This window comes from Colletes gigas, unplaced genomic scaffold (genome assembly GCF_013123115.1).
Source record: "Colletes gigas isolate AHSC1104 unplaced genomic scaffold, ASM1312311v1 Colletes_gigas_Sc00045, whole genome shotgun sequence".
Taxonomy (NCBI): domain Eukaryota; kingdom Metazoa; phylum Arthropoda; class Insecta; order Hymenoptera; family Colletidae; genus Colletes; species Colletes gigas.
Window position 1 is genome coordinate 98,453 of NW_025106674.1, and position 10,208 is coordinate 108,660.

At 42.6% G+C, this 10,208-nt stretch overlaps 3 protein-coding genes across 3 annotated transcripts; 1 reads left to right on the forward strand and 2 right to left on the reverse strand.

Moving 5' to 3' along the window:
- Window positions 1–425: 425 nt before the first annotated feature.
- Window positions 426–1,308, forward strand: LOC122403144. The gene has a single exon (XM_043406499.1). It carries the CDS (start codon window positions 764–766, stop codon window positions 1,280–1,282), a length of 519 nt encoding a protein of 172 aa, XP_043262434.1. The 5' UTR covers window positions 426–763; the 3' UTR covers window positions 1,283–1,308.
- Window positions 1,309–3,576: 2,268 nt separating this feature from the next.
- Window positions 3,577–7,122, reverse strand: LOC122403150. Its single transcript, XM_043406504.1, has 4 exons — window positions 6,753–7,122; window positions 5,746–6,681; window positions 4,945–5,659; window positions 3,577–3,649 (listed from the first exon to the last, which is right to left on the reverse strand). Exons 1-4 carry the CDS (start codon window positions 7,120–7,122, stop codon window positions 3,577–3,579), a joined length of 2,094 nt encoding a protein of 697 aa, XP_043262439.1.
- Window positions 7,123–9,151: 2,029 nt separating this feature from the next.
- Window positions 9,152–9,697, reverse strand: LOC122403151. Its single transcript, XM_043406505.1, has one exon. The coding sequence runs from the start codon at window positions 9,695–9,697 to the stop codon at window positions 9,152–9,154; it is 546 nt and encodes a 181-aa protein (XP_043262440.1).
- Window positions 9,698–10,208: the final 511 nt, after the last annotated feature.

Here is a 10,208-nt window from a genome sequence, read left to right on the forward strand (position 1 = left end):
AAACAAATTAGCAGCGCTTGATCCATTTATTGATGCCAATGGAATCATTAGAGTCGGTGGGAGATTAAAACATTCAACAATCCCACACGAATCAAAGCATCCAGCAATTTTACCACACTATCATCACATCACAAATTTAATTATACGCGAAGTACATATTAAACATGGGCATAGCGGAATGCAAAGCACGCTCAACGCGGTAAGACAAGCGTTTTGGCCGATTAACGGGAGGGTCATAGTAAAATCGATCATTAAGAAATGCGTAACGTGTCACAGAATGAAACCTGCAATTCCACGTTACCCTATGGGACAACTTCCAGGTAACAGAGTCAAGTTTATTCGACCATTCTTAGTGGCTGGTGTCGATTATTGCGGGCCACTATACATCAAAGAAAAGAAATACCGGAATACGAAAAAAATTAAAACGTACGTGGCAATTTTCGTTTGCTTTAGCACAAAGGCAGTTCATATAGAGCTCGTAAGCGACCTAACATCGGAAGCTTTTCTTGCAGCCTTAAAAAGATTCTTTGCACGACGGGGAAAATGTACAGATATATATAGCGACAACGCAACTACATTCACCGGAGCGGATCGTGAATTAAAGGCAATTCACAAAACCTTGACCGTCGACACGAATAATAATGTACATAAATATTTAGTAAATAATGGCATTAACTGGCATTTTATTCCTCCTCGGGCTCCTCATTTCGGCGGGTTGTGGGAAGCTGCAGTAAAATCATGTAAACGCCATCTCTTTCGCATCATGGGCAACAACTTATTTACGTTTGAGGAACTATCAACCTGTCTAATCGAAATAGAAGCCATATTAAATTCAAGACCTTTAACTCCACTATCTTCCGACCCAAATGATTTAACTCCTTTAACACCTGGCCACTTCCTAATCGGTGACTCAATAACAAGCACCCCGGTGTGCGACCTTACTAGTTTGAAGGCAGGACGATTATCGTCCTGGCAACAGGTACAACAAATCCGACAACACTTTTGGAAACGATGGTACAAGGAGTACCTCAATGAACTCACCGTTCGGAAAAAATGGCATCATGCAACCACCCGCATCATCAAGGAAGGCATGTTGGTGATGCTAAAGGACGACAACGCACCACCCCTCCATTGGCCCATGGGACGTATCATATCCATCCATCCAGGAGAAGATGGGATCATTCGTGTAGTTACAGTAAAAACTATTCATGGAGAATATAAGCGTAGCATAAAAGGCATCGCGCCATTGCCGATAGATTATCCGGAGACATTAGAATCTTAGAAACTATGATATTAAATTTAGAGATAAGGCAACTAGTATAATAAGACACTTAAAACACAACAAACACGACAAACACATACCACACATCGTTTTTTATCTCGCCAATCACATATCTGATTATTGAACTAAATAGTTCAAGGGGGGCGGCATGTTGAGCCCCAACACAGGTAGCTCCAGAAGGTCGTAGCAGCCGAGCATTTTTAGGCTCGGCAATTACCACTCTTCGCGACCAGTATTGCCCCATAAAAACTTGACCTTTCCAACAGCTGCACATCACGTACCCATCACCGCAATAAACCCATTACCTGCTAGCCCTAACCGAACAACATTTCCCAAAATATTTAAACATTCAAGCTCCGCCTCAAGACCATTTTCAGATCCACCCTCACAACACAACCGACCAATCCTAATTCTTACAATCCACCTTTCCCCAAAATATCAGCAGCCAATCCCAACCTTAACCTCCTCGACAACGACGCTAACACACATCCATCAGAACAGAACTCAGACAGAACTCAGACAGAACTCAGACAGAACTCAGACAGAACTCAGACAGAACTCACCGAGAAACAGCAAATACCACTCACTACACTCTACGATTGTATATATATTGTTTTATAGTAAACATTAAAACATTGTTACAAAAGGTGTGTTAACCTCAGTCTAAAATCTTATCACATCACGACTCTTCGTGCATTAAGTTGAACGAGGAATAGCGAACGCAAACGATCCGTTGAACCACGGACAGATCGTCATCCTGCGTCGCAACACTACTATTAGAATGTACTCTTAAGTTAGAAATATCTTCGTGGAATAAACGTTTTTTAAATAAATGGTTAAAACAGCACCGATTTCCTTTAGGAACATATAATCTTCTCATGAGAAATACTTGATGTCTAGTTTCGATTGGTACATTAATGAGAGGTTTTGAAGATCCACAAACGAAGCAATATTTGTGTGTTGAAATGACTCTAGAAAATGGCATTTCCACAAATTGTGATTCGACTGGTTCAACGCTAGTGATATCCATAATAAACGATGAATCCTGCACGGAAGAGACTGATGGAGTAGATGTAGAGGGAGATTCCTCTGAAGAAGATTGCTGAATGGATTCTTCAGGTGACGATATCCTGATTGAAGATGATCCCGGTAAAGATATTGGATAGTTTGATACTTCAGTTGAAACAACATGAAATAAAGAAGATTTTACTGAAGAGATAGTTTCACGTGAAGATCCGACTAAAGGAAGGCCGCTAGAGGTAGAAGGTACTTCTGAAGAAATAGTTTCAGTGGAAGAAAACATTCCACTTGCAGAATGAGATTTAAATAAAGAAAACGATTTGAGTACGAAAGGGGGTCTGACCGAAGAAAAAGTTTCGATTACAGAAGAAGAAACTTCTATTGAAGTTTCTCCAAGCTGAAGAAATTCTGGAGAATTACTAACATTCGTAGTTTGTACTATTTTATGCATATAAACGCGACACTTATTACACAATATATCACCTATACTCACTGCTCTTTTAAGATTGGTTGAAAACAGTACTGCTTCAGCTTCCGTCTTGATTTTCTTAATCTGACCAGTCAATTTACGAATTAACGAATGACAACGAATACACTTAACACGCAAGGTTTTCCTTCCAACAAATTGTACTTTATTACTAGACATATTGAAAAATGCAAAGGGAAAGAATGTACACGAACAAAAAAGTTTTAAGAAACAACTTATTAATAATAAAGTCACTGGCGTGAAAGACAAAATGATCATTCGACGGAACTCCGTTATGTTTGATATTTCAACCAAGACTGACAATTTTTCCACGCGTTTACTTAAAAGAAGATTTCCCATGGACAGTTAATGGAAGGGATGAGGTGAGGGTAGAAATAGTGGGTTATTGGTTGCATTTCCGAATTTTAAAAAACCTGAGTTCCTATTGGTGGGTGAACAATTATCCTTTCCTTACTGGCTGGTTTTAAAAATAATGGAAACACTTGTAGGACCACACTCTACGGACCATGCCAAGTAATTATGTATAAATCCCATCGCATATAGTAGCCTGAACTGAGTAATTAAAAAATAAATCTATTGTGACTCTTTTCCAAACACTGAAAACTGACACTATTATTGCCCATAGCAGTTATAAAGAACTAAAATCAGTGAAGCCATAAATTCTAGATATATCTAAAATCCTCATTTGGGAATTTTCAGCACTAGAGTTTACGGTACGAATACCTCTACAACGCTATTTTTAAAAAACGGATGAAGACATTAAAACGTTACTGTGGATAACTAATCCTCAGTACATGTTTTCAGTGCTTTGCTCCTCCGTGCACAATAGTAATTGACGTATCATAAATACATTGTGGAACCTGAACGCGACAATCACGCATTGACCTGAACGGTCTGGGCCCTCACCCAACGAACCTTTATTTCCTTCGTAACGCAGGTAGGACAATTAATCATTTTTCCCCGTTCAAAAATAAGCATGAAACGATCAAACTGGTACTTAAAAATGGGTTTATTAGAAAAAAGTATCATTGGCAGAGAGTGGGTTAATAGATTTGGCGTGGAATGGCCCTTACATGTCTACGTTAGATACTGAAGCCGTAGCAAACATTCATATTTATCAAAGAAAGAGAAAAAGAAGGAAAGATCTGCTTGATCGAAGGGCGAGAAGAAGTAATAGTAAGCCAATATACAATCTTCTGCTCCGATCCATTCACAGTAGTCAAAGGTAAGAGATTTGAAAACTAACATTTCACATTAATTTCAGTGTAAGAGATGTTAAACAATAATCGTGGTTGACAAAAAAAATAAAAACGAAAAAAACACTCCAAAACTATATTTATACATATTTCAGGTTAAAATATTTGTAAAATGCTTTCAGAACATTTATAAATAAATATAAAGCATTGTTATATAGTTAGAATTTGAAAAAAAAAATAATGAAGGAAAAAAAATCCTAAGTCCAGAAGAGAGACTCGAACCTATGGTAAAAAAACTTGCAGCGGTTCAGCAGTCGGACACTCTACCAACTGCCCCATCGACGCCGTTGAAAATATCGTTGATTTTCTAGGATATATTGCGCTTAACGGTTGGCTTTATTTTATTTGTTTCAATTGTTATGTAATTCTGCTTAGTGTAGAAACATTAAACAGTCTACAAAACACTTATATATTGAAGGATGCATAAAAATTCAACGTGTAAGTTACTCTAATACGCAGAAAACGAGGAAAAACTCGGTTTTTATTTTTTTTCACTGCGGCGCACCAAAATGAAAAATCTGAAAAAAATTGAGAGTAATAGTAATAGTAATACCTGTTTACTGTAAAAGTATAAAAGTAGTTCCGGGCCTCCTTCAATACGTAATCGGCATTTTTCGGCATTTTTTGCTGTTTTTTATTTTTCACTACCTGGTTCTTCAATCAAAAAATCTGAAAATCTCCCAAAGTATGTGCCCCGGTACCCGAAATGTCTCTGAATTTTTTTACATTTTTTTACTCAATAGGTCAAGAGAAATAATTCAAAAACATGATTTTCGTTTTCACCCCATTACTACCCCCACGGTCGAGATTTCAAGTTAAAAATTTGCACACATGGGTTATTTTTTTTTGCTATCGAATGACCCCTGGCTCGTTCCATTCGGTTTGGGGGCACATTTGACCCCCTTATTCGGCTATACCCTTTCCGAAAATAGCTGGCTAGGCTCATAAACTGCCGTACCTGCTTGACATTTTCCGGGGCCCGTGCTTCTAATAGTGAATTTATTTTCGCCGCTCCCGGTCTAATTCCCTCGGCCGAAACTTCTCTCCCCAAATATTCGATGGTCGTTTTAAAGAATTTGCATTTCTTTAAATTCAACAAAAATCCGGCTATATCTAGAGCGAGCAAAACCTGTTCCAGCCGCTCAAGACCCTCTTGTACGGTCTCCGACGGAATCAAGATATCGTCTAGGTATACTAAAGCGAATTTATAACGCAAATTGCGCAAGGCTTTATTAACCGCACGTTGGAAAACAGCTGGGGCATTAGTTAGGCCAAACGGCATACGTAAAAATTCATAATGCCCGTCAGGCGTAACAAATGCCGTCTTTGCTATCGAACCTTCCGCAATTGGGACCTGATAAAATCCCGAGGCCATGTCTAAAGTCGTAAAATATTTTCCCATACCTAACCGATCTAATTGATCTTCTATCAGTGGCAGGGGAAAGCGATCTTTGACTGTTATTTTATTTAACGCGCGGAAGTCAACGCACATACGGTCCTCGCCGTTTTTCTTTTTCACGAGGATTATCGGGCTAGCATAAGGTGACGTGCTCTCGCGTATTATTTCGTTCGCTAACAACTCATCTATAATACCGCGAACCTTTTCTCGTTCAACTAATAATAAACGATAAGGATGGTAACTCACCACGCGGTCCTCACAATAGACATCTCCCCTGTACTTACACGTCGTACGCTACTACCAGAAGTCAGCGTATGTCGGTACCGCCCTAGCAGCGCTGCCACGGCCTCCTTCGTTTTAGGATCTTTCTGGCCCACAGCATAGCAGAGAGGATCAGCGGCGGGAGCTTCTTCGGTGTGCACCGGTCCGTGCCCCACCGTTGTTGTCTCATCTGAGTCGGTGACCATGCGTAGGCCTTTCCCAACGACGAAATTCTTCCCTATGATCACGTCATAAGGGATTGTCCTGTCCGGCACGACGTACAAATTGGTTTCGGCTGACACGTCCTTGATTTGGACCATCGCGGAGGTATCTCCGATCGTAATCTTGGCCGAATCCCCAAAGCCTCGCAAGGTGGTGATGCGCGGGATGATTCGGCAGTTTGCCTGCATGGCTACCGACTCTTGCACTATAGAGCAAGCCGCACCATTGTCTAGCAGATAGTTTTCTACGAACAGGCCCTTTAGTAATATCGCGGATGGTTTGTGAATCACCGAATAACACACGTTCACTTGATTCTTATTGTCCTTTGTATCAAACTTCCTTAGCACCTGTTTATCTCGACTCGCCCGTCGCTTCGCCCAGCAATTAGCTTCCTCGTGCCCCTTCTTCGAGCAATAGGTGCAGGTAGGGGCACCCCTTTTTATGGTCGTCGACCCTTGTCTCGGCGGACTATATCTCAACGGACTCCGACTCCTGCCCTTCCGTTGTCTCGTACATCGCCTCGCCGTATGCCAATACTCGTTACACGAGTAAAACCGTTTCGATGTTTGGGACGAGTGCTTGTCTAATTGCCGTTTTTCTCCTCCAGTAGCGACAACCATTTTATAATCACCGATTCCCATTAATAACTCAGACGTAGCACTAAAACGAGCATTTAACATGGCTTGTCGCACATTTACATCGCTTATGGTGCTTATTATTAATTCTACATATTCCTTTTCCGTGAACGACACACCTGTTTGTTTTAGATATGATAGTTTTGTACGCGCATAATCGGCGTAACCAACCGCGGTGTCACTCGCGTACTGCAATGCACGCAGCAACCGGTCATGCAGCTTCCGTTCGGCAACAAAGCAGTACACAGGTCCTCTCTAAATTTCTCCCATGTACATGGTCGAGCGTCCCACTGTTTGTACCATGTCTTCGCGCGTCTCGTCAATGCGTGTGTTGCCAAGCTCAATCGCTGCTTCGGCACTTCCCTGGTGATCTCTTCAACTCGATCGTACCACCCTTTCGCATCGTCTCTTAGGTCCTCACCACTGAATTTCGGCACGGCCGAAACGGTCAATGACGTTGCAGCCGACACCGATGTTGAAGCCACACTGTCACCAAGTCTTTGGAGCACGCGACGAACTAAGTCCTGTATACTCAGCTGAGACGGGTTGCAGTTTTCCATAGTCTCTCTCTTTTTTTTTAAACACAAACACAAAATACAAGAAGGCAAGAAGAGAATGACTAAAACGTACGCGTATAATCCTATGCGATGAAAATGATTTGCTCTTCAACACAGCTACATAGTCAGTACGCAATTTCACAACACAAGTGCGCACAGAGTCACTATCCCACTTCTGATGATAGAAATTTTGAAAGAACCACTCTACTCAGTGCCGGTTCTGGGGTAAGTGTCAAGAGGTCAAGCTTAGTCCTTTTACCAGAAGGCACCCTTGCCTTCGCCACTCCGTGGCCAGATCCTCAAGGAACAGAGTTTCTATTCTTTAAAGCAAGACAACGTCGGGTCGCTTGTTTTTTTCTAACATACCTACGTTTCCTTTCAACAAGCAATCCTATGACGCCCGATAGCTGGGTGACTTCGAGTCACCCGCCATCGACAGGCATCTGGATTGTGTCCTTGTAACCATCCCTCTTGGGCTCTGGATTGTTATGCCGTGTGTGGTTGTTAGAAAGAACTGAGTCTTTTTCGTGTAACAAGTAACAGTTTATTGGTGCCACAAATACGGCGTTATCACCGGCCGAATTAACTTTAGCTGATTGTTTCAAAAGGAGCAGCGACCGTGAAGATGACAATGTATTGTACTTGGCGCGATCGATTTACTCTGAGTTTTTGCGTGATTCTCTTTCTGCGCGTTCTAATGATTCTGTCTGCGTATTCGAAAGATTCGATAGATTCTTAGTGAGTTCGAAGAAATTCGATGGATTTTTACTGCGTATGCGAAAGATTCGATCGATTCTCGATAGCTTCGAAAAGATCCTCCTTTTCTGCCTCGGGGTAACTTCGCTCGTCACCTCGCAGAGTCCTCGATGAGGCCCATTTTCGGGGGAAGCGCGCTAGGATTTGCGGATTGACTTGAGGGAGGAGGATCTTCTCGTACAACCCTCCCGTAGTGGAGGAAGAAGGCCCCACCCCCAAGTCGACCCCGGAAAATTCCCGAAAGTGGCCGAACTCCGCGAGTGACGTCACCCCGAAGCAGCGCGGTGACTTGGGCCCGAGCGGCCCATTAACGGTTTGCAACCCCTGGTCCGCTAACGGGATAGCGGCCAAGGGGTACGCGCGATTCTTGGGCGGCCAAGTGGCCCGCATGGCTACAATGCCTTGGCGCGAGGAACAAAAGGCCCCTAGAAGTCTAAATCCGGAACCCTCGCGTACCTCGCAGGCGGCATACGGCGCGATGGGAAACACGGATTGACTTTATGGCCACTTTCCAATGCCATCAGCCTAACTCCTGAAGCGCACGTGTTCGACACTTGAGGATTAGGCATTCTTCTAAATGGTCGAAGGGCAGCAAAAAATCGAAAAAGGGCCTATTCGCGAACAACAAACCCGGTCTGGAAAATACGACTCCGCAGCTGCGACCCAGCTGAGTGCCTTGTCCAGCAATTCGGAGGACTAACGGTACCATCGAACAATGTGCGTAAAAATACCCAAACGAGGGAATGAGGCGTCGCTCGCCTCTCGGAATCGAACATGCTCCCCCCGTTGAATAATAGAATTATTCAAAAACAAAATATGACACGATTTAAGGCTGCGAAACAGGCCGAGAACTTAAACGATAAAAACCTAACGCGAATTAAATCATAGTGCTAAAAGGTAATACACTAAATACCCAAAAAATATAAAAAATAGCGCGATTTTTCCGACACTAATAACAAGAGCAATAATATAAATCTTTAACCTAGTTAAATAAAACATGATTAACCTACTACAAATGGAAGCGTAAAAACATATATGCGTAAGAATTATTGCGACATAGCTTCGATTGGAAGCGGCGCAAGTTGTTTTACATTGCGCTTATAAAGTCCGTTAATCGTTCTGACAGTTACAGCGCGTACGATGTCATCTGGTCCAGGATGTATTTCCTCGACGCGTCCCAGATTCCAATGCGATGGCGGAAAATGGTTGTCCTTTAAGACAACGATGGTTCCCGTCGTAATTGAATGAGACCCTTTGGTCCATTTGGCGCGAACATTTAATTGGTTGATGTATTCTTTAGACCATCTGGCCCAGAAGTCTTGTTCACCTTTTGTACGTGCTGCCATTGGGACAGCCTGTTGTTGGAGGTCATAGTCAAATCGACCTCAGGTATACTCGTCAACGCGGTTCCTATGAGAAGGTGGCCGGGAGTAAGGGCTTCGGGATCATTAGGATCAGATGAAATTGGTGTCAGTGGACGGGAATTAAGGACAGCTTCGATTTCCGTTACAAAGGTGGCAAATTGTTCGAATGTAAATAAATCATCACCGACGACGCGTTTAAGGTGATGTTTAAAGGACTTGACCGATGCCTCCCAGAGACCGCCGAAATGCGGGGTGAGAGCTGGCATGAAGTGCCACGATATTTCTTTATTTGTCAAAAAGTGGCGTATTTCCTCGTTTTTGTGCAGTACTCTGGAAAGCTCAGCCAGTTCATTATTGGCACCTACAAAATTGGTACCGTTGTCGGAATATATATTTTTGCATATTCCGCGACGCGCGATCATCCGCTTTAATGCGGCGATAAAAGCTTCAGTAGTCATATCGCTGACTACTTCCAGATGTATGGCCTTACTGGCAAAGCAAACAAACACCGCGACATAGATTTTTACCTTCGTGCTATTTCGGAATTTGCGTTCTTTTATATAAAATGGGCCGCAGTAATCTATCCCTACGTTAGTAAACGGTCGCGCTTCCGTTACTCGATCCGCAGGTAGACTGCCCATAACGTAATGAGTCGCCGGAGGGTTTGCCCTAAAACATTTTACACACCTTCGTATAATTTTGCGCGTGGTGTTTTTACCATCGATCGGCCAATAGGTTTGCCTAACGTAATATAGTGTGTTGTTAACACCGGAGTGGTGGTTTTGTAGGTGCGCGTTTCGAATAATGAGTTCGGACACATGATTATTTTTTGGCAATAGTATCGGGTGCTTTGTTTGATACGGCAAATTTGATCTTTGGAGACGGCCTCCAACGCGTAATATCCCTTTACCATCTAAGAAAGGACTCAAGCACAAAAGTTTGCTCTTTGCAGACAATTCAGTTCCCGGT

Excerpts from the sequence above, each read along its gene's own strand:
- LOC122403150 (XM_043406504.1), bottom strand. The coding sequence starts at position 7,122 with ATGGAAAACTGCAACCCGTCTCAGCTGAGTATACAGGACTTAGTTCGT. Across the intron at positions 6,682-6,752 it reads CGGTTGCTGCGTGCATTGCA|GTGTGTCGTTCACGGAAAAG; the intron begins GTACGCGAGTGA and ends TAAAACAAACAG. Across the intron at positions 3,650-4,944 it reads GGGTATAGCCGAATAAGGGG|GTTCCACAATGTATTTATGA; the intron begins GTCAAATGTGCC and ends TGTCGCGTTCAG.
- LOC122403144 (XM_043406499.1), top strand. The coding sequence starts at position 764 with ATGGGCAACAACTTATTTACGTTTGAGGAACTATCAACCTGTCTAATC.
- LOC122403151 (XM_043406505.1), bottom strand. The coding sequence starts at position 9,697 with ATGACTACTGAAGCTTTTATCGCCGCATTAAAGCGGATGATCGCGCGT.